Source organism: Diabrotica virgifera, chromosome 5 (assembly GCF_917563875.1).
Source record: "Diabrotica virgifera virgifera chromosome 5, PGI_DIABVI_V3a".
NCBI classification, from domain to species: Eukaryota; Metazoa; Arthropoda; class Insecta; order Coleoptera; family Chrysomelidae; genus Diabrotica; species Diabrotica virgifera.
In genome coordinates, this window is record NC_065447.1 from 168,785,889 (window position 1) to 168,811,462 (window position 25,574).

General features: G+C 32.2%; 1 protein-coding gene and 1 long non-coding RNA gene across 3 annotated transcripts in view; one reads left to right on the top strand and one right to left on the bottom strand.

The window, feature by feature from the left end:
- Positions 1-25,574, top strand: part of LOC114324331 (tyrosine-protein phosphatase Lar) — a 574,734-nt gene that overhangs the window by 483,936 nt on the left and 65,224 nt on the right. The window contains exon 14 of the mRNA XM_028272137.2: positions 346-781. Within this exon, the coding sequence (XP_028127938.1) occupies positions 346-781 (436 nt within the window). The remainder of the gene's footprint in view (positions 1-345; positions 782-25,574) is intronic.
- LOC114324333 (uncharacterized) lies at positions 288-20,518 on the bottom strand. Of its 2 annotated transcripts, XR_003651530.2 has the most exons (3): positions 20,416-20,518; positions 18,562-18,719; positions 288-606 (listed from the first exon to the last, which is right to left on the bottom strand). It is a non-coding gene; the product is annotated as an uncharacterized LOC114324333 (long non-coding RNA). The 2 variants fall into 2 exon arrangements; XR_003651531.2 differs by lacking the exon at positions 18,562-18,719 and having other exon boundaries at positions 20,416-20,502.

Consider the following 25,574-nt stretch of genomic DNA (forward strand, 5'->3'; position numbering starts at 1 on the left):
TTATTTTGTGTTGAAAGTACGTGCTCATAACGATCATGTTTCTTTCTTTTGCAAAATCTATCAAGAAGTGACCATTTTCATTCGTTGTTTCATGCAGACTATATTTTCCTATGGTGGGTGTGTATATTTCTTCTTTTCCTATTTTGGCATTAGCATCACCTAGTACTATTTTTACATCGTATTTGGGAATATTTTCGAATACTGTATTTTTCGAATTTACGTTTAGTGAAGTTAAAATTCAATTAATAGAATTGTTATTACCGCCTTTGTGAAATAATTAACAACCAGAATTTTTAACTTTATTTACAAAATTGACAAAATTAATAAAAGTACAATGTTTTTCAGGTATTCAAAATCATTGGTCCCATTATAGCAGCTCTACTTCTGTCTGTGATTCTTGTGATATTATTCATACTACGAAAACGAAGGCAGCCATGCAAAACTCCCGATCAGACAGCAGTGACTCGGCCGCTCATCCAGCCCGATCTGAATGCCAGTATCGCTCCCAGTGATCCGGTGGAGATGCGCAGGTTGAACTTCCAAACACCGGCTATGATATCTCATCCTCCTATTCCGATCTCCGAACTAGCTAATCATATAGAAAGACTGAAAGGAAACGACAATCTGAAGTTTTCACAGGAGTATGAGAGCATAGAGCCTGGACAGCAGTTTACTTGGGATCATTCTAATATGGAAGTGAACAAACCGAAAAATAGATACGCCAACGTCATTGCCTACGATCACAGTCGAGTTATATTACCTAGTGAGGGAGGCGTGTTAGGTATGTTGTCTCTTAATAATATTGCAAATATTTTACAGGGTGTTTCAAGAAGAGGTAACACCGTCTCTAGAATAGGTAAAAAACTGAAAAATATTTGGGGTTTGCTTAGTGAAAAATTTTTGTAGCGCCATCAGTTTTCAATATACAGGGCGTTGAAGAAAAAACAAGTTTGTACATTTTTTACTATTTTGCCGAAACTATTGGCAAGATTGTAATAAAGTTTGGTGAGTTTTAAGGTGTAGTTATTGCGCATTTTTTACCATACAATTAGGAATTTTATATTCATCATTGGTGCGCATCGGATAATGGTCTGAATTTTTTAAAGAATAAAAATAGTACGCCACTGAGATATTTAAAATTAAAAATCATTTTTGAATTCCTCGTTCATTTTGTGACAAAAAATCTTTCTTCCCTTTTTTTCATACGACGCGCCGTTTTCATGCAAAAAAATAAAATATAATAATGTTTCCAAACTATTCGAACTAAGTGTATATATGAATTTATAGAAACTTATTTCCAAAGTTTACACTCACCCATTTGTCTTCTCGACAATTATCGCTTGATTACAGCGATTATTTCATTCATAGGATATTCTGGCCAATAAAGCTACATAAATAAAAATTAAAGTGATTATTTTTTAATGATTTTAACTTCCAATCGTATAGTAAGGTTTTTGATCACGTGTTTAATTCTGTCCAATCAGATAATTGTTACATTGGTAATTTTCTACTGTAGAAAATTACAGTGAGAATTTTTTTAAGTAGATTGTTTCTGTTTAATTGCAACCAGTTTCCTAGTTTTGGCAACTGTCACATTTAAGAAAATATCCATAATATACTTTTAGTTTTGCATCATGTGTCAATGGCCATTGCAGCCGAGACACATAAATTTAAATAAAAAAAAAAGTTCTGCATCTAATCTCAAATTGTCACGAGGAGAACACAAATAGGCAAATTTAAGCGCTAGATTTACTTCGGTAAGATTATTTCATAAATAAAACTGTATTTATAAATAAATTAACTAATATTTTATTAATATCTTCATCTAAATATTTGCTAAACTGTGCTTTTCACTTTGACAAGTTGAAAAATGTGTGTCACATTAATTGGGATCAAATGTCACTGACTGTTTTTATATAAAGACTTGAATTTTATATGTAAGTATTAAAAAATAATCTTACGAATATCACACGACAGTAAGAATAAATAAGAAAATAATGCTTCATTTTTTTAAAATTTGTTGTCATTGGGCAATAGCCCTGCGGGCTCTCGTGTCTATTGCCAGACAACAAATTTTCGAAAAACTGTCGCATTATTGTCAATTTATTCTCACTCTCTTGTGATATTATACCCGATAATTTTTGCTAATATCCCGTCGTCAAGCATTACATCAGATGCCCTTCGTTACTATGCAAAAATGAACATTCAGTGACATTAATGACAATCAATGTTTTACAACTTGTCACATAGAACACCAAGAAACACGTTTAGCAAATATTCAGGTGAAAATATGAACAAAATGTTAGTTAAAATGAATTAAAAAGACAGTCTTATTCATGAAATAATCTCAGCGAATTACCCTCGATCTCTAAAATTATTATGTGCCACTTTGACACTCTCGTGCCACTTTGGCATAACTTCACTCCCCTTCGGGTTGTGAAATTAAAATTGTTAAAGTGTCACTTGGGATAAAAATCGATAATTTTAGAGCTCTCGTGCAATTACTACTGATAATTGTGTAGTAGAAATCGAAAATTGCACTGTCATGTTTTTAATTGTTGAATTTGACAACCACATACTAACAACAGATTTGTATATTAAATATGTCAGTTTGACATAAACATTTGTCCTATACGTCTGTTTAAAAAAATTATGAAAAATAGGGAAAAATACAAAAACTCGAGACTGTTTCTAACAGAAAATCCTGCTTGGAAGACAGGAAATGGTTCGAAAATATGGCCGTTAGCAGAAATATGATAAGACAATGGACCTCCATCCAGGCGGAAAAACTGGTTTAAATAACAAAAAAATGAAAATTACCAATCATTCTCTACGTGTTACCGCTGTTTCAAAACTGGCTAAGGAAGGAGTTGAGGAACAGCAACTCATAAAAATAACCGGGCATTCCAACACAAAATCTATATCTTCCTACCTGCAGATGGACCAGGAACGCCATGAGATGATCATTCAAAAAATGAGAACCAATACAACGGAGCCCCAACCTAGTTTTTCCAAAAAGTTTAATCCACATCCAAATGAATCGGGAAATAATGTAAACAATTATTATAACTGTGTCTGTTCCGTTTTACATTTATTTTTATTTGTACAAATAGTCGTTTTTATGGCTATACTCAAATGTAAGCATACCAGTTCATTCAAAACCTGTTTTTTTTTGTCTAACCGCCGCCTAGAGCGCGCGAATGTGTCCTGCGAGCAGTAATGCTACAGCTACCGATTTTTCGGTAGATCTACTGAATACCTGTCAAATCTTTTTTTAAAAATTTTTTTAGCGGATAGATTTGGCAGCAGAGTTTAGTCAATTTTCAAGAATTATTGAATTGCTTTTACTAGCTTGTGACAAAAAGTGTGAATAAGCAGATACGGATTTACCGATATCAATTTTATGACCAGTCCTTTGTCCTTTTATGTTATGATTTTGGAGTAAAATGTATCTACCTGAATCTGAATAGTGAAAACTGAAGAATTGTGGCTTATTTTGATATAGAAAATAACTCCAAACTAAAAATAGTATTTATATTAAAATCTTAAAACAGGAGAAATTTATTTTACACCTTTTTAACTTACAGTATTTCGACATAACTAAAGACCATTAAAAATTTTTCTCGTTCTCAATTGCTTCAATATCCGACATTGTTTTGTTTTTAAACGATTATAAAGTGTAAAAAATCATGTTTTTGCCTATAAAACATTCCTTGTAGAATTTAGAGAAAAATGTTTCAAATAAATATTCTAGATCTTAATAGTTTCTAATTTGAAATACATAAACAATTGGAGATAATTGCAAAAAACCCTTATTTTTGCAGTAATTTTTAAGTGTTAATAACTTATAACTATTATTTATTATAACAAAAATTTTTAACTTGTTTAAACAATTATACAGCTTTCAAATAAGAATATTTGTATTTTGAACGCTAAAAGGTACACGTGTGGAAAGATTTTTTAAAAAGTCTACAACGGGAAAAAATATGCAGTTTTATTTTATTATAAATAAATTAATTCCTTATAACAAAACTAAAGCATCCCTGATATTTAGTATTGCGTTAGTTAGACGGCTCTACTCGATTAAAAAAAATGAAGAAAATTGCTCTATAATACCTAGAAAGCCGAGAAAATACATTTTTTAAGGTATACCGATTTTGAACTTTGAATGATTTTTATGATGAATGTTGATTATTGATCATATGATGATGAATGTAGTTTATTTTTGAATACTTGACCTAAAGTATAATTTTTTGCAATGTGATAGCAAAAGAAGCAAAAATGAAATTTACAGAAATTTGGCGATTTCTACCGAAAAAATAGGAGCAGTCTCCCGAAATTTTGTCCAAGACCTGTGGCAACACTGCCTGCGAGACGCAATACCATTACAGTCCCAACTTCGAAACAGAAAGGTTGTCTGTGTAACCGGTATCCATTTTCAGTTGTTAATTGTGTCGAATACGTTTAATAAAAAAGTGTAACCAATAACTCTCATTTCTTTACAGTGTCCGTCATAATTATTAGTCTTTTTAAGATTGGATTTTGTTGTATTGTTAAATAAATTGTTTACAAATTTATTATTTCTTCATTTGATAGTTTCACTTTCTTGCAGTAATTTTCTCCCTAAATTATACTCGTGTATCAAAATAATCAGATACTTTAGCTTTCAAGTGTATTGCCTTTTAAAAACTACTCTCGTTCATTTTCACTTCACATATGAAAATTAACTCTAGTAGTTTTTAGGCAATGCGCTTTCAAGCAAAATTATCGATAATATTGATGCACTTGTGTAATTACCCCCGAATAATTTGTAAGTGTTAAGATATTTTATTTTTGCATAAAAACGGCGCGTCGTATGAAAAAAGGAGAAGACAGATTTTTTTAATTAAACGATGAATTTAAAAGTGAATTTTAATTTGAAATATCTCAGTGGCGTACTATTTTTTTGTTTAAACAATTCAGTCCATTACCCGTATGCGCGCCAATGATAATTTTTTTTATTTCATTGTATGTCAAAAAAGCACACTAACTTATTTTTCAGTTTTTTACCTATCGTAGAGACGGTGTTACCTTTTTTTTTAATATCCTGTATTGTATAGTATGCTATTTTTATACTGCTTAAATTTTACTACAATTTGGATTCGTATCCCAATAATTATATTTTAACTCAGTATAACTATATAGTCCTGTCGCCAGGTTGGTACAACGGTCTCCTGTATTCAGATGGACTTACCCAAGTATTTTTTATGTATTTTCACCCGTATAACACGAATTTTTTGGGTAACAGTTGACCCGGATGTCGATAAGATTGTTATAAACAAAGAACTTGAGGAATTACTTACCAGCCATTTTTCGCAAAACAAAACATTTTTTTGTATTTTTTGGGCCATTCTAACCAAAAAATGTTCCTACAAATTTTTTCGTAGGACGCATAGTTTTCGAGATAAACGCGGTTAAATTTTCAAAAAATCGAAAAATTGCAATTTTTGAACCCGAATAACTTTTGATTAAAAAATCAAATAGCAATTCTGCTTACCGCATTTGAAAGTTCAAGTCAAATTATATCGGTTTTAGTTATTTGCATTGCCAAAAATTTATTATTTTATTGTTAAACAAAGCTATAAACACCTAGTGCTTGAGTGATGTTTTCAATGATTTCTCATTTAAAATCGAACGAGTAGGTAGAGTAGCTACAAGTGCAAGCGAGGCAATAACTACGTAGCATGCATTGAAACGCATGTATTAGGCACGGGAAACACTGTGTCTATAGCTTTTTTTAACAATAAAAAAATAAATTTTTAGCAATTTAAATATTCAAAACCGATAGAATTTGACTTGAACTTTCAAATGCGGTAAGCAGAATTGCTATTTTATTTTTTAATCAAAAGTTATTCGGGTTCAAAAATTGCAATTTTTCGATTTTTTAAAAGTTCAACCGCGTTTATCTCGTAAACTATGCATCCTACGAAAAAACTTGTAGGAACATTTTTTGGTTAGAATGGCCAAAAAAATACAAAAAAATGTTTTGTTTTGCGAGAAATCGCTGTTATATAATTCCTCAACTTCTTTGTTTATAACAATCTTATCGACATCCGGATCAACTGTTACCCAAAAAATTCGTTTTCTGCGGGCCAAAATACATAAAAAAAACTCGGGTAAGTCCATCTGAATAAAGAAGGCCGTTGTACCCCCCCTGGCGACAAGACTAATACAGGGTGTAACAAAAATACAGGTCATAAATTAAATCACATATTCTGGGACCAAAAATAGTTCCAATGAACCTAACTTACCTTAGTACAAATATGCACAGAAAAAAAGTTATAGCCCTTTGAAGTTACAAAATAAAAATCGATTTTTTCGAATATATCGAAAACTATTAAAGATTTTTTATCGAAAATGGATATGTGGCATTCTTATGACAGGAGCATCTTAAAGAAAAATTATAGTGCAATTTGTGCTCCCCATAAAAATTGTATGGGGGTTTTGTTCCCTTAAACCCCCCCAAACTTTTCTGTACGTTCCATTTAAATTATTATTGTGATACCATTAGTTAAATTCAATATTTTTAAAACTTTTTTGGCTCTTAGTATTTTTTCGATAAGGCAGTTTTTATCGAGTTGCAGCTTTTTTTTAATATGTTTACATAAAAATTTTATGGGGGTTTTGTTCCTTTAAACCCCCCAAATGTGTGTGTACGCTCCAATTAAACTATTACTGCGATACCATTAATTAAACAAAATGTTTTTAAAACTTTTTTGCCTCTTTGTATTTTTTCGAGAAGGCACCTTTTATCGAGATATGGCTTCTTTTTTAATACGGTTCAAAATATACCTAAAAATGTAAATCATACATAAATTTTCATATTATTACCAAGTCTCCATAATCGTACTTAACCATATACAAATATGTGGTGGATTTGACAAATATTCAAAATATCTCGATAAAAACTGACTTTTCGAAAAAGTACTAAGAGCCAAAAAAGTTTTAGAAATATTGTGTTTAAGTAATGGTACTACAATAATAATTTAATTGGAACGTACACAAAAGTTTGGGGGGGTTTAAAGGAACTAAACCCCCATAAAATTTTTATAGGGTGTCCAAATTTCCCTATAATTTTTTCTTAAGATGCTACTGTCATAAGAATGTTATATGTCCATTTTCGATAAAAAAACTTTAATAGTTTTCGATATATTGAAAAAAATCGATTTTCATTTTGTAACTTCAAAGGGTTGTAACTTTTTTTATATGCACATTTGTACTAAGGTAAGTTAGGTTCAATCAAACTATTTTTGGTCCCAGAATATGTGGTTAAATTTATGACCTGTATTTTCGTTACACCCTGTATATTGAGCAAGGCTTTTCTAAACTCCATTTCTAAGCAAACGAGACATCATACGATGATATTTCTGATGTTTGGGAAAAAGGTTCTTAAGTCAGAATTTCGCAAAAAAAATTTTGATTCCTTCTGGACCAAAAAAATCAGCTCTTTTTATTGGTACAAACGGTTTAAGTCGACCACATTATAATTCAAAGTTATTCACGATGATATGAAGGTCACAAACATGATTGTTCAATATGGTATGGCAATAAGACTTAAGTCAATTTACGTCTCTTTTACCATATATTGGAGAATAACTGCTATGATCTAAAAGGCATATGTCTTGACATAAGCCTTGCTGATATTAATTTATTTTCGGTTGTTTGATCAATAGGTAAATGTTTTTATAAAAATATTGTGTATACACCGAAAAATAAAAGTTTGGCTACTAATAAATAATAATATTGACATTAGTTATATTTTAATGACTTACTAAATAGTTATCTATTTTCTAGCACAGCACTTTTTTATTTTAGTTGTATTGGCAAAATATGACAAAATAAGTAGAACATGACATAACTAAGTAAAATCTCCAGCGGGGAACGCTGCGTGGGGAAAATTGTTGTGATACGTCACAAAAAAAAATAATACAAACTGCGACTTTGACCACTTAAAACTACCCTCATCCCCAATATCCCCACTATCTCGATCACGAACGTCACAAAAAATCCCTTATAATTTTTATATTCACTCCTGCCCGCACCCCTTATAATTTTTATATTCACCCCTAGACTATAACACTTTTATAACTACCCTCGTGCCCCACTCTGGTTTCCACCCGTTGGGGAAAGTCATGTACACAGCTAAGTCAACATATCCCCGTATAGTTTTTCCATATTACTTATCACGCACAAAATCCGCTTTTATCTCTCCGACTATCACTTTCAATGGTAGATACACAAAAATATAGATATAGAAAAGTTGCGGTCAGTAGGTCGTAAGTCAGTAAATAGTAATAGGTCTGGATCCCGCGTATGAAAAAAAAGTTGATTAATAGCAAGCTGAAAATTTGTTAATAGCTTAAGGGTGTCTAGTCGGATAGACTTTGATATATGGGAACACTGGAACAGGGGCAGTTTTAATTGTGGAACAGGTTAAAAATTTGGAACGGTCAGACCACGAAAACGGCACATTTATTTTGTCCGACAGAACTCCGACAGACTTAAACTCTCCGAACAGAGATTAAACTCTCATGCAAAAATCAGACTGCTATTTATCACCTGTCATAATTAATGTCATTTAACATATTCTACATGTTCCACTCATTAAAACGCCCATTTGGTGATAACTAGCAGTCTGATTTTTGCATGAGAGTTTAATCTCTGTTCGGAGAGTTTAAGTCTGTTCTGTCGGACAAAATACATGTGCCGTTTTCGTGGTCTGACCGTTCCAAATTTTTAACCTGTTCCACAATTAAAACTTTCCCTGTTCCAGTGTTCCCATATATCAAAGTTTGTCCGACTAGACACCCTTAAGCTATTAACAAATTTTCAGCTTGCTATTAATCAACTTTTTTTCATACGCGGGATCCAGACCTATAGGCTATTGATTATGTACTATAGAAAGGAACTACAACGTTAACGGGGTTTTATTATTTCATATGGTCAATGAATCTCTATAGATGAAAAAACCGCGGAGTGCTACCATTTAAAGGGGTGCGTTTTTGAGAAATGGGTTAATTAGTCCCTGGGCACAGGTTACATTAGGGTGAGTTCTATGCACTTTTGGTACAAACACGTCTACATAAAAATTGTTCCTGGTTAAATTTCCTATCTAAATATAACTTTTTTTACAAAAAAGATACTTTTTTTTACAAAAAAATATTCAAAAGAAAAAGCACAAAGAAACCCAAAAGAAAGAAATTTTGTTTCTTGTCCCATAACTTTTGTCCACGGGGATATAGGTATAGACATTGCTTCACAAAAAAAAAACTTACATATTTTTTCTTTAAAATGGTGTTTGGTAGAGGTCATTAGTTTTTATAGTTTTCGAAATATGATTTTTCAAAGTTCGCCACTCACAGCAATTTTGGGCCATTTTCCTTGTTATTTCGCAAATATTGTTCTGTAACTTTTTTCTACGTAACTTTAGGCATATGCAATGGTACATGTAAGAGGAATAGAAATCAATTACCTTTAAAATGTTCTACTGTAGAATGTTGTACGATTTCTTTTAAAGAGGTTATATTTTTCAAGATTTTATACTTTTAACGAGTTTTTATATTTTTTACGATTATTTTTTAAATTTCCCATTATAACTTTTTTTTCTACATTTAGGTATATATTATAGAATAAAAAAAAGCTTATTCTGTTTACTTTAAAATGGTGTATTATACAAAATTCTAGGATTATTTTTGAATAAGATATGCTTTTTCAAAATGTAATAAGTACTTGCAACGATTCTTGATTTTAGGATTATTTTTTAAATTTCTCATTATAACTTTTGTATGTGATTGTATGTTAAGATTGAATCTTATTTTTTATATGTGGACCTTTGGATCCACTTGACTTGGCCGGGTAAACTTCAAAATATGGATTAATTCCAATATTTACTGTCAAAGCTCCTGCACCACAAGCTTTGCTTGAAAAAATAGCATGTAAATGTACCAAAGGATGTACAAAAAACTGCGGTTGTAGGAAGATAGGAATTAGTTGTTCAATATTCTGCAAAGGGTGCATGTGCATGGATACTAATTTATGGGAACTCTTAAGATAACTAAGGTGTCAGAGGAAGATATTGAAGCTAATGCGAACGAAGAGATGGACTTTGTTTTTGAAAATTTTTTAAATGTCAACTATTAAATAATTTTAACTAAAGTGATGTTTTCTAAAACTAATATTTATGTAATTTTTGTAAAAGAAATAATTTTAAATAAAACAGGTACAAAAATATCAAAGAATTTTAAAGAACAGAAAGTAAGCCTTTTTTATTGAGCAATATATAGTATATTCATGTACAAGAAACAAAAAGTTATAGTCGGTTCGCTAAACTCAGACACAACTGGCTAGTGATTTTAGTAAGTAATTTTGCCAATTTGGTAAAATTGGCAAAAAAATATATACTAAATAGTTAGTAATTTTACCAATCTTAATGTCAAAGTTGACCAAAAACAAAAAAATTACCGACTAAAGTCACTAGCCAGTTGTGTCTGAGTTTAGCGAACCCACTATACAATGAGAAATTTAAAAAATAATCGTAAAAAATGTAAAAAATAATATTTTTTTCATATTCGGTATTATATATTATATAATATAATATTATATAATATATAATGTATTATATAATAATATTATTTTATTTTTATATTATATTATGAAATATCGTTAAAAGTATAAAAACTTGAAAAACCATAATCACTTAAAAAAAAGTCGTACAACGTTATACAGCAGACAATTTTAAAGGTAATTGATTTCTATTCCTATTACGTGTACCATTACATATACCTAAAGTTACGTAGAAAAAAGTTACAGAACAATATATGCGAAATAACAAGGAAAATTGCCCAAAATTGCTGTGAGCGGCGAACTTTGAAAAATCATATTTCGAAAACTAGAAATCCTAATTACCTCTACTAAACAACATTTTAAAGAAGAAATATGTAGATTTTTTTTCTGTAAACCAATGTCTATACCTATATCCTCTAGGACAAAAGTTATGGGACAAAAAACAAAATTTCTTTCTTTTGGATTTCTTTGTGCTTTTTCTCTTGAATATATTTTTGGAAAAAAAAAGTATCATTGACTTTAAAAAGTGATATTCAGATAGGAAATTTAACCAGGAACAATTTTTATGTAGATATGTGTGTACCAAAAGTGCATAGAACTCACCCTAATGTAACCTGTGCCCAGGGACTAATTCAACCATTTCTCAAAAACGCACCCCTTTAAATGGTAGCACTCCGCGGTTTTTTCATATATAGATGTCCATTGACCATATGAAATAATAAAACCCCGTTAACGTTGTAGTTCCTTTTAGCTATCTTATTTTGAATATAATCAATAGCCTACTATAAGATCTATATATGTCTTAAGTGCATTTAAAATATTAAAAATCTACGAAAATCGTCTTCTTGCTATAATTATCATTTTATTATGGTACATTGAATGGTACTATTGTACTAAATTGGTTAAAGGTAACATGTGCGATTTATAACAATTTTTGAAACATTCAAGTATTCCCCCTGTAAACTTTGATTTTATGACTTAAGCCCTTTTTGCCAAACATCAGAGAAATTAGTTACCTATATTTTTCTTCATTTGTGTTTTTTGCATCACTCCGCTCATATGTATTTTGCTAATTTTTCTCTTACCCTGTGCATGTTTTCTTTTTATGATTCAGCTTTTTGCCCTGAATTTCTCATTTCCCATTTAATTTTGTCAACTCTCCTTTAACAATGGATAATTCTCCATTTGTTATACGTGCCTTATCCTTCTTATTTTTCCGGTTCTAAATCTGCTTTTAATGCTAAGCCTTTTGATCATTACTTTAAACGTATCATTTATACTATCAAAATATTCAATCGAGACAAATTCATACCTGATTCTATATTTACCTGTGTATTCTACAATCTTCTGAAGCTGCAATCTTCTGAATTCTACAATCTTAATGTGCAAATAATGGCCTACGCTAAATATACAGTATGGAATAAATTCATTATTTCAGAAAGATTCATTCATTATTCATTATTTAAAAAAACACAAATTTTTGAATGACCATAAATTCCTATACAGGGTGTTAGTAAATAAGTATGAAACATTTTAAGGGCTAATTCTACATGCAAAATTAATGCTGGTTTGCTTTATAGACATATGTCCGCAAATGCTTAGTTTCCGAGATACGGGGTGTTGAAATTTTTATTTCAAACTGCCAATTTATTTATTGCTCCAAGACCAGTTAAGCTATGAAAATGAAATTTGGTGAGTTTTAGGTGGTAGTTATTACGCATTTTTTGACATACAACTAAGTATTTTGTATTCATCATTGGCGCGCCTACGGGTAATGGTCTGAATTTTTTTAAAGAAAAAAATAGTACGCCACTGAGATATTGTGAATTAAAATTTATTTTTAAATTCCACGTCTAATTTATGATTACAAACCTTTCTTGCCTTTTTTGCATATGGTGCACCGTTTTTATTTAGAAAAATAAAACATCTTGACGCGCATTTTTCATTTTTTGAATACATTATCAAGAAATATCCAATAATAATACTAAACTGGAACAATAACAGAAAATATTACTAATAAGATTTTAACTAGGTGCAGAGCTACAACAAATGTTAAAAAAGACCTCCTTTGGAGGTTATAGAAGAATTTTGTATTCATCATTGGCGCGCATACGGGTAATGGTCTGAATTTTTCTAAGAGAAAAATAGTACCCCACTGATATATGTCAAATTAAAAATCATTTTTGAATTGCTGGTCCAATTTACAACAAAAAATCTCTCTTGCTTTTTTTCATATGCGGCGCCGTTTTTATGTAAAAAAATAAAACATCTTAACGTTTACAAAGTATTTGAACTAAGTTTCTATGCATATGGAAACTACCTCAAATACTTTGTAAGTGTTAAGATGTTTTATTTTTTTTTGTATAAAAACGGCGCCTCGTATGAAAAAAAGGTAGGAAAGATTTTTTTGTCGTAAGTTGAACAAGGAATGGAAAAATGATTTTTAGTTTGACATATCTCAGTGGCGTACTATTTTTTTCTTAAAAAAATTCAGACCATTACCCGTACGCGCGCCAATGATGAATATAAAATTCTTCTCCTGTAAAGGAGATCAGTTTAAACATTTTTTGCAGCTTTGCACCTAGTTGAAATCTTATTAGTAATATTTTGTGTTATTGTTGTAGTTTAGTATTATTATATTGGATGGTTCTTGATGATGTATTAAGAAATGAAAAATACGCGCCAAGGTGTTTTATTTTTCTGCATAGAAACGGTGCATTATATGAGAAAAAGGCAAGAACAGTTTTTTATGAAAAATTAAACGTGGAATTTAAAAATAATTTTTAATTTGAAATATCCCAGTGGCGTACTATTTTTTTCTTTAAAAAAATTCAGAGAATTACCCGTATGCGCGCCAATGATGAATACAAAATGCTTAATTGTATGTCAAAAAATGCGCAATAGCTACCTCCTAAAACACACCAAATTTTATTTTCATACCTCAACTGGTTTTAGAACAATACATAAATTGGCAGTTTGAAATAAAAATTTCAACACCCCGTATCTCGCAAACGAAGCATTTGCGGACATATGTTTATAGAGCAAACCGGCATTATTTTTTCATGTAGAATTAGCCCTTAAAATTTTTCATACTTATTTACTAACACCCTGTATATGTAAAATGTATACCTTTCTTATTCAGTTGCAATGCTAAGGAAAAACTATCTTATTTTCACTTAGTCCAGAGAGCGCAAACTAGCACTATAAATCGACGATTCCCTTATTAGAGGCATAGGTTTCTTGTTTTCTGCCCCAAGTGACAATCTCCCGAGAGCTAGTCCTCGCACTGCAACTGACGTTATGGAGGGGCGCGCCAGGTTTCCATAACACGACTCTACCTTATCGGCAGAGTGTACTAGAAGTGTAGGGTAAATTGAAGCTGTAATTACAAAAAAAGAAATATGTATGTCTTTGTACTCACTTTATAACGCTTAAAAAATTACGGGATCTGGATTTCAATGCATATTTTTTTTTATAATTCTCGTATCAAAGTTACGCGTGAAGTTAGTCGTATTGATGACAGTTGGGAAAACATGGGCGACCCGTTATTGAGTAGGTGCCTAGCGACATCTGCTAAATGATATATGTGTCCTATATATGTGTTGGCCATTACGTCATCAATGTTGGCGTAATGACGTAATCGACTATTTTTTTAAATACAAACTGAGGTCAAGATATACCTCACTTGAAAGGTCCCCTAATCAGCTTTGCAAATGACGCAATTATTTTAATATTTATTTATACTAGGTTAATAGACCAGTAAGGATCTGTTTTTAGGTGGATGTGAGAGGTGGCATTCAGATTTTTGCGGATAAAGTTAGGTGATAACTTCGTTAATAATAATTGATTTATGCTCCTTCTCAAATATGCCCGGAACATTAATAAGAAAAATAAAATATTCAAAAATTTCAAAAAATTTCGTTTTTTTTTTTCTATTTTTTTGCTTATAACTTTAAAACGATTCATTTTGGAACAAAGTCGTATAGGAATAAAACAAAGTTAATTAAATTTTCTATCAGATGCAATTGGTTAAAAATGTCTTAATTTATCACCCTTGCTGCAAAATAGCAATAAATATAAAATAAGGGGGCAAAACAAGCCTGTCCTTATTCAATGATTTTCCATCACTTAGGTTACACTTGGAAACTTCCTAATTCGCTTAGAAAATTTTTGTAATGTGCTAAAACCGTACACCAAATTTCATTAAAATTGACTTACTAGATTTTGAATAATAATTTTGCAATCTAAACTTTTTTAAAAAAATTAAATTTTTTTAAACTCTTGCACAACAAAAACTAGAACATACAAAGATTTTTTTACATATAAAGAAGCACTCCACCTATCCAATGCACTTTACAGAATTGAAATCAGATTGTTTAAGCAGCCTCAGAAATGTTTTAAAGTTATAAACAATTTTTTGGCTTATAAACAAATTAGTCCTGTGACCAGGAGAGGGTGCTACGGGCTCCTTTATTGAGATGGACCTACCCAAGATTTTTATGTATTTTTTGACCCGTAGAACACGATTTTTTTGGGTAACAGTTGATCCGGATGTCGATAAGATTGTTATAAACAAAGAACTTGAGGAATTACATAACATCGATTTTTCGCAAAATAAAACATTTTTTTGTATTTCTTGGGTAATACTAAGCAAAAAATGTTCTTACAAGTTTTTTCGTAGGATGCATAGTTTTCGAGATAAACGCAGTGGAACTTTCAAAAATTCGAAAAATTGCAATTTTTGAATGCGAATAACTTTTGATTAAAAAATAAAATAGCAATTCTGCTGACAGCATTTGAAATTTTAGGTCAAATTATACCGGTTTTAATTATTTGCATTGCTAAAAATTAATTTTTTTAATATTAAACAAAGCTATTTGTTTATAAGCCAAAACATTGTTTATAAAACATTGCTGAGGCCCCTTAAATAATCCGATTTTAATTCTGTAAAGTGTATTAGATAGGTAGACCACCTCTTTATATGTAAAAAAAATAGACAACTTCTAAATGGTCTACATTTTGTTCAGAAAGATTTTAAAAAATTTGAACTTTTTTAAAAACATTTAGATTGCAAATTTATTATGCAAAATCTATTAAGTCGATTTTAATGAAGTTTGGTACACGGTTTAAGTATGTTACAAAGAATTTTCTAAGTGAATTACTAAGGTTCTAAGTGCCACCAAAGTGGTTAAAAACAATGAATAACAACAGGCGTATTTGCCCCCTTATTTTGTATTTATTGCTATATTACAGGAAAGGTAATACGTTAAGACATTTTTGACCAGTCGTATATCATACAAAATTCAATTATCTTTATTTTATTTCTCTACGACTTAGTTCCAAAACGAAGGGTTTTTAAGTTATAAGCAAAGAAAGCAGAAAAAAATTGACGTTTTTCGAAATTTTTAAATATTTTAATTTTTTTATTAATGTTCCGGGCATATTTGAGAAGGAGCATAAGTCAATTATTATTACTGAAGGTGTCACCTAACTTTATCTTCAAAAATCCGAATGCCACCTTTCACATCCAAAAATAGACCACAGATAGTGTCTCAGAATAGTTTTTTCACAGATCCTTACTGGTCTATAACCAAAACTGTTGATTTATTATTGCAATTAACTTACAATAAATGTTTAGTAATATACAATAAAATTATAAGAAATATTGAAATTGACAACCTTTAACAATGATGCAATGACAAATACTGTCAGTAAATTCTTTCCAACTTAAATTAGTTTAGTGAGTGAGTATCTATTGTAATTCCATTTTGGTTATGATTATGGTACTCGGGGCAGGGCTCACTCGTGAGCCCTTCAGACACCTAGACCTCCTACGGCGAGTACATTGTACCACCCCTATCTTACGGACCAGGTCCATAAGAACCTGATCCTTGGCTTTTCTGGGGCCCAGGCTGCCCCAGGCTCCTATGTCTGTTAGAATCAGCAGGGTTTGCAAATCTGAGCTCCTCCTGCCGATGCCACCCCGAACGTCTAATCCCCAGAAACCTTATGGCCTCACAGAACGCCACAAGTCTCTTAAAAGGCAACTCCCTCACCTGCCTCGGCTGCATATATGCCGATCCCAGGATGTGCCACCTCTGATAGGCTAATGCCGGGCATTCCCAGAAGACATGTGAGGAGGTTTCCTCCTCCTCATTACATAGACGGCACCGTGAGTCATACGCCAGTCCAAGCAGATGCCGTCGGAGTCTACAGTGGCCGGTGAGCATACTGACCACCAGGGAGCATCTTCTACGATCTAAAAGAAGCAGATGGGCTGTGAGACTTTTGGATGGCCCCACGAGCCTGGCCTGTCTCAAACCTCCCCAACTGGCCCAGGAGGCCTGGAACCTCCGCCGAAAAAGCTCCCTGAGACTACCTCGACCAGTACTGAAGGGCACCCCAATCACAGGTTCGGGTCCCACAGGCAGAGTGGATGAGTCCAGTCTTGCCAGGGCGTCAGCCCGTTCGTTGCCTTCCACACCTGTGAGTAACGGTACCCATATCAATCTAACCCTGTTGGTCAGAGCAACATCATGCAGTGCTCTCCTGCACTTAAGAATCAGCTTAGAGCTGATCTTGGGCGCTTCACAGGACAACACTCGATAGCCTGTCTCCAAATGTCACAATGGCCCATCCGCCCATTCATTCCCAGCCAGTATCCAGAGCAGTTGAGACGATAGGCTGCCATCATGGCTTCGTGCTCTACAATGAGATGTAGAGGAGGTAAATCCAGCAAAACCTCAAGAGCTGATGTGGGAGTGGTCCTCATAGCTCCTGAGATGCCAACCGCTGTAGGTGAGCCAACTGGACCTTGACTGAAGACAGTCTAACCCGGGGCCACCACACGATTGCTGCATATGTCAGTATAGGTTTTATCATGGATTGGTATATCCAATGTAGAATTTTCGGCTGCAGACCCCATTTGGGGTCCCATACATCCCAGTAAGCTGGAGCGGCCTTCTTCAACTAGGCGTCCAGATGTGCCTTCCATGTCAGTTTAGAATCCAGGTTCACTCCTAGGTACTTTACTGTAAAATTCCATTTTACTTAAGTACATAATTTTGGTTAACCCTGTAGAAATATACAGTGCGTCCATAAAGTAACGCATAAATTCATTATTTCGTAAACCGGCGACTTTAAGGAAAAATCCCGAAACAAGTCGATTTTTATTTTTAAATTAAGATTTTTTTTTGGCATATATATCATACTAGTGACGTCATCCATCTGGGCGTGATGACGTAATCGATGATTTTTTAAATGAAAATAGGGGTCGTGTGATATCTCATTTAAAAGGTTATTCAATTATCTATTCAGTAATATAAACATTATTATAATTATTTATACAGGATGTCCAAAAAATTTTTTTAAATAAAATTAATTGACACAAGAAGATGAATGTATGTAATTTATTTAATTCTAAATACAATTTACTGATGTCAGAAAACAGAAAACAAATTTATTTGAAAAATTAACATTGATTTTCGCTTAAACTAAATGGTCAAACTCTTAAGAGGCAGGTGGGTGGCAGCTTTTACATTAAATTTGAGCAAAAAACAATATTTATTTGTGAAATAAACAGTTTTTTCCTGTTTTCTGACAACAACAAAACGTATTTTGAATTAAATAAATTACGTACATTCTTCTTTTTCTCGCAATTAAAAAACACCTTGTTTAAATAATAATGTTAATGTTTATATTAGTGAATAGAAAATTGAATGCCCTTTAAAATGAGCTAGCACACGACCCTTATTCTCATTTAAAAAAAATCATCGATTACGTCATCACGCCCAGATCGATGACGTGACTAGTATTATATATATTCCAAAAAATCGCAATTTAAAAATAAAAATCGACCTGTTTCGGGATTCTTCCTTAAAGTCACTGGTTTGTGAAATAATGAATTTATGCGTTACTTTATGGACGCTCTGTACATATATTCGAATAATACATACTTACGTCATTACGCCAACACTAATGACGTAGTGTCCTATCTGAAATAATGCATTGTCCTAAAATTGAAAAGTAAATTTCTAGCTGTCACTAGATTTGTCGTATTGTCGTGTCTCGTTGACCTGATCGTAAATGTCGATATTACCAACTATTATTTTTTGTTGCTGAAATATAAAATCAAATAATACGTAAAGTCTTGTTTTCATTAGCAGAGTTAACGTCGAGTAATCTGGGCAAGTACTAACTATCCCTGCAGTTCAACGAATGAAAACGTAATTGGTCGAGAAAAGTACTAGATTATAGTAGAGTAATTTACTATTCTAATTAGGAAATAGGCCACAATTTAACTTGAAAAATGATTTTATTGACATTTTGACTTCCTTTTCGGACGTCGTTATCAAAATATAAAATATTAATAAATTAAACAAAAATGTTGTTGCTTAGTAAAAAAATTCTTTTAATATTTTAATTTAATCTGAGTCATTCATATCATTCATAAATATTAACAATATCATTTTAAAGTCTTCTACTTTAAAATGTTTGATATACTTATGTCTGAATTGCCGATATGAATGAGTCAGATTAAATTATTAAAAGAATTTTTTTACTCGGCAACGACATTTTTGTTTAATTTATTAATATTTTGTATTTTGATAACGACGTCCGAAATGGAAGTCGAAACGTCAACAAAATCATTTTTTAAGTTAAATTGTGGCTTATTTCCCAATTAGAATAGTAAATTACATAAATGCCACAAAGAAATAGCTTCAAAACAATATAGTAGAGTGGAGTAGGTAGAGTAAACGGCTATTCTAGCAAGTAGACTAGTTCTGAAGCATGTTAGTGTACTCGATCGATAACTCTACTAATGAAAAAAAAAGGTTCAACGCACCACAATATTAAACTCGTCAAAGATTGCCAAATATTGAGAAGATTACAAAACTATATATAATTAAATCAAAAGGCAATTTGTAGGGACAGAAAAAAACAAACAAACAACAAATAAAAGTATTAAAAAAAATAATACAATACTAAAAATAATTAACTAAAATCTTTAGGCATTTACTAGCACACTAATGATGGACAAATTAGAAGTCTTCGAGATGTGGTCGTATCGACGTAAAATATGTAAAGACAATAAGGTACACATTATAGACAACACAATGGAGTAAGTCTGAAGTTGAAAATAGCAGGCAAACGCAGTTCAGAACGAAGAAAAACTTCATGGCTGAAAAACTTGCGAGATTGGTATGATATGGATACAAGTGCTATTTAGGGTGGCAGTGAATAAAATTAAGATAGCTATGATGGTAACCAACGTTCTGAAAGAACATGGTACATGAAGAAGAAATGGAGTAAGTAACTGCTCTTTACCGAAGCCGAAGACTAAAAGTCACTACTTCAAAGCCAGAAACAATACACCCTTATAACATCCTTCAAAATAGGAAGTGCAAGATGTGATAAAAAACCTAAATGACGGCGAAACGTTAATAATTTTTTTTTTCAATTTAATTGTGGCTTATTTCCCATCTAAATAGTTACTTATAAAAATGCCAGAAGAAAATAGCTTCAGAACTACATTAATAAATGTATTGAAGCAACGACAGAAATGGATATAAAACACCACAGTAAATAAAATACTTTTAAGAAAATGTCATATTATTATATACTTTTACAAGCTAAACTAACATATTTGTTGAATTTTTTTGAAAAAAACGCAGAAGAGTTTTTTTGATACAAAAATATAGACAATATCTGAGTATATGGTTTAATTAAAAAAAATTAAATTCCAAACAAAAGTTTTTCAGCTATTATTACAAAAGGGAAGAAAATATTTTATATTATTTGAATCATACTTACTTCCGAAACCATGAATTTTTGAAAACTGATGATATTTGTTTAGAACTATTTGCGTACGTGAACTTATTTTATCTAAACTTGACCTTATAATACTGATATCTCGCATAATTGAATGTTTTCACAATTAAATTTGACACTCCAAAAGATCAATGTTTCATAATCCGACATACATTTAATAATATGCCCTTGAGAAAATTAACAAACTTTTTTAATTGCTCCAGTTAAAACTACAATGAAACAATAATTACATATAATGCATCAGTGGTATTGTGGGCCAAAGGGGCAGAAAAAGAATGCCATCTTGAAAGTAAACAAGGTGCAAATACTTGCTTGCCTTAGAATCACAGGGGTTCTGAGAAGTACATAAACAGCAGCTATAGAGACCCTACTAAACCTCCCTTCTTTGTACATAAGGGGTAGTGAGAATGGGATATTATAGACTATTCGCGGTGTGCAAGTACTTGGAGGGGATGCGAAAAACGATCGTGCGAGAATAGCGGAGAAATCTTGCATCTTTCTTAAATAAATCATATTTATTGTCAATTGGAATTGTCAAATTGACGTATATTTCATACCTACTGTCTTTGAAGAAGAAAAATGATATGTTGCTCCACAATATTGATATGATATGCAATAATTATATAAAAATAAATTTAATTAATTGTAATATTGAATGGGTTGCAATATGTGAGTCCATATTAAATGTAGTAATGAAACAAAGACTTACTCACAATCATTTAATTATACTTTGACGACCGGTTTCGATCTCTACATTATTCAGATCATCTTCGCCGACCTGAAGATGATCTGAATAATGTAGAGATCGAAACCGGTCGTCAAAGTATAATTAAATGATTGTGAGTAAGTCTTTGTTGCATTACTACATTTAATTAATTGTATTTTGCTTGCAGTACTGCATTTTAATAACTAATTTTATTGACTACATACAATTGTTTACCTTTTAATAACATAACCTCGATCTTAATTTTTCTTCTTATAATTTTTTTTGGGCTATGGCCTTGACAATTATCCACAACCAGGACTAATATAATTGGCCAATATAATTAAAAGTGCGAAAAATGTTGCTGAGCTATGAAACCAGGTGTCGCTTTTCCGAACTTGCACGGTCCCAATGTAGAAAACCAGAGCAGTGTAATTTTTTTTTTAAGCTTCATTTAATTTACAATCTGTTATCACTCGTAACAATAAGTAAATTTTATGACAATTATTAGAAGAACAAATGACATGTAGGAATTCTCTCCAGTGAGAGGCTTCTTTTAACATATAATTAACAAACAAAGTTAATAATGTAGTGGTAAATGTTAATTAATTTTATTTAAATCTGTTTAATAAGTCTGTAGGCTTAAAACGCTTTAGTCGACGCACTTCATCGTTGTCATTAAACAGTTCGCGCACTAAGTGATTAGAGTGAGCACTAGTTTTGTTTTTGTATTTTTCACTGTACTTTGTGACTTCAGTTTTTACGGATTGAACTTGTAGGTCTTTTTCTATTATGTTGTTCGAAACATACCACGGAGCACTGACTATAATTCGAAGAACTTTGTTCTGGAACCTTTGTAGGATTTCTAGGTTTGAATTACTAGCAGAACCCCATAATTGAATTCCATACGTCCATATTGGCTTCAGTACGGCTTTATATATTAAGAGCTTATTTGTGAGATTTAATTGTGATTTTCTGCCAATAAGCCAGTAAAGTTGTCTTAGTTTGAGACCCAATTGTTTTCGTTTTGTAAATATATGTGTTCTCCATGTTAATCTTCTGTCAAGATGTAAACCTAAATATTTGACTTCATTTCTCTGAGTAATCATTTGATTATTTAATAACACTGCTGGACATATACCTCTTCTTAGTGTAAAGGTAACATGGGTTGATTTGGTCTCATTAACTCGAATTTTCCATTTTTCTAACTATGCCTGGATATTATTAAGGCTGGCTTGTAAGTTTCTTGAGGCAGTTACTGGATCATGATGTGAGGCGAGTATTGCAGTGTCATCTGCGAAGGTTGCTGTTATTGTAGTTCTTGAAGTTGGTAGATCTGCAGTAAAAAGCTGGTACAGCATTGGTCCTAACACGCTACCTTGCGGTACTCCTGATTTTATTTGGTGTAATTCTGAATATTCTGAATGGTATTTAACTGAAAAGAATCTGTCAGATAAGTAAGAATTTAGAAGTTCATAATACGGATGAGGCAATAGGTTTTTTAGTTTATAGAGTAGACCTTTGTGCCAGACTTTATCGAACGCTTGGCTTATGTCAAGAAACGCTGCTGAGCAATATCGTTTATTTTCAAAGTCGTTGCTGATATGTTTTACTAGTCTATGGACTTGCTCTATGGTTCCATGTTCTTGTCTAAACCCAAACTGATGTTCTGGTATGAGATTTTTGCTATCTAGTATTGGCTTGATGCTTTTCATTATTAATTTTTCCAGCACTTTGGAAAGCACAGGCAGTAAACTTATTGGCCTATATGATGTTAATTCCTCTAGTTTTTTTCCTGGTTTTGGGATCATAATTATAACTGCCATTTTCAGTTGTTGCGGAAAATAATTTAATCTTATTATTGCATTAAAAATTTGTAATATTGCCGTTACTCCTTTCTTTGTTAATTTTTGTAGTATCCTACCCGTTATCAGATCATAACCAGGAGCTTTTTTAGGATTAATTTCTGTCATTATTACATCCTTAACTTCATTGTACTTAAATTTCGGTATGGGCAGCTCCATTTGGTAAGGTTCATTTAGTACTCTATTTATTTCCTCCAATTCTTCAGGTGTTGATTCCAAGCTGTTTGGTTGAAAGACTTGTGAGAGATAGCCACCAAAGGCATCTGCCTTCTCTATGTTATTTCTTGCCCATTTGCCATTGCTTTTTCTTACTGGTGGTATTGGTGTCTGAGGACTTTTTAGTTTCCTTGTGGTTTTCCATAGTGAGTAGTCGGTGGCTTCTGTTGGTGTAAGCTCTTCTAAGTATCTTTGTATAGAATCATTTTTTACTTCAAGTAATATTTTTTTTAGTTCCCTTGCTGCTTTATTAAATTTATTTTTATTGCTCACTGTTCTGTTTTGTTGCCAATTTCTTCTTAGCCTTCTTTTCTCTGAAATATTTTCTTTTATAGTTGGAGGGCAGGATTCTTTTCTTGTTGACTGTTTGTAGTTTGGAGTTGCTGCCCATGAAGCTTTCTGTATATTTTTTATGAGGTTAGTTATCGCCCATTCAATATCTGCAGGTGTTTTTAATGGTATTTTTAAATTTATTGCTTCATCTAATACTTCTTGAAAAGTATCCCAATTGGTCTTTTTATTGCTTAGAGCGGGTGGATTTGGATTCTGAGTTATATCGGAGTACATGTTCATAAGGACTGGAGTGTGATCCGAAGACATGTCTAAGCTGGATCTTGCTGTGACTAGTTTACTGTCAATTCCTTTTGTGATATAGAAATCAAGAAGGTCTGGTATTTTATAAGGGTCCGAAGGCCAATATGTGGGTTCTCCTGTTGACAGGTAGTTTAGATTATTGCACTGCATTGCAGTTAGTAGTTCACGACCCTTAGTAGTTGTAACTCTCGCACCCCATACTGTGTTTTTAGCGTTGTAATCTCCACCCGCTATAAATTTGTTTCCAAGCGTTTTGAAGAAAATCTCATAGTTGTCTCTTTTATTGTTGTGCTTGGGAGGGCAGTATACAGCAGATATTTTGGTGATTCCAGTAACTCCTTCTATTGCAATGGTAGTGGCTTGTAGGTGATTTTCTGTAAATCTTTCCAGTTCGTGATGTTTGACTGAGTTTCTTATTAGTATTGCTGTGCCTCCATGTGCAGTCCCATCTGGATGGTTGGTAAAGTAAATTTTGTAGTTAACTAGGGCTAGGTGACTTTTATTTGTGAAATGAGTTTCAGTAACTAGCATGACATCTATTTCATTGTTGGTTATGAAACTTTTGAGTTCATGAGTATGCTGGTTTAAGCCGTTTGCATTCCATAATGCTATTTTTAGTGTTTGAACCATTATGACCTATTTGAGACAAGAGCGGTGATAAGATTCATTATTGTTCCCATTTGCGTAATGAGATCTCTCATCATTGCTTTTAGGTCAGAGATATCATTAGGTTGACTTATACTATTTTGTTGGTACATAATGTTACCTTCTTGTTGATTATTTTGATTGGTTACCTGTGCATATGTCATTCCTTGTTGTAGCCCTGTTTCCTTTAGATGTTTGTCCATTTCGTTCTCTAAGTTTTGGATGCATTTTCTCTTGAAGTTGCTTATGTATAATACACCCTCTGTAATTTGCGGGATGCTGTTCTCCACAATTTACACATGTCACATTTTCATCTTTTATTTTCCTGGTACATTCTGAAGTGTGATGTGACCCTGTGCATTTTACACATCTGGATTCTCTATCGCAAAAGTTTTTTGTATGACCGAATCTCTGACATTTGGTGCACTGTGGAATAACTCTTCTAGCATAAGGGGCTTCAATTGTAACTATCGAGTGTCCTAGTTTCTTGACATTATAGATGTCTTTATTATTTTCTTTAATTTTTAGATTGACAAAGAACATGGGCAATGGTTTTTTTGTTATGTTTTGTTTAACATTCCATAGATTTAGAACTTCATGTCCAAGAGCTTCTATGTCCCGTTTAATATCGGCAGGATTTGTTGAATAATGAATATTTTTTACTACTATTCTAAAGGGCTTGCTTTGTTTAGACTGGTATGTATGATACTCTGTTTTTTTTAGTGTCCAATGCTTTCACTGTAGTAGTATATGCTTCACTCGAAGTTGGTTGGATTCTTACTTGACTTTCACCCAGGGCTTTTAAGGTGTACTGATCTTTAGCAATTTCAATAAGAAGTTTATTTAAGAGATTCATATCTTCGACACCGGATACAAATATCGGTGGTGGTTTGGGTTCTGTTTTTTCCGTTTCTGTTTTAGATTGGTCTATTTTATCCTCATCTTCTTCTTGGAGATTGTTATATATATTGCTGGTGCTGGTGCTAGGTTTAGACAACCAATAATCTTTTATTTTGGTTTGTCTTTTAGCGTTCCTGTTATCTTCAGGGCTTATTTGCCTTTTTTTGTAGTTCACTGTTTGCCATTCATTGTCCTGAGTAGTTGCAGGTGCAGTTAAA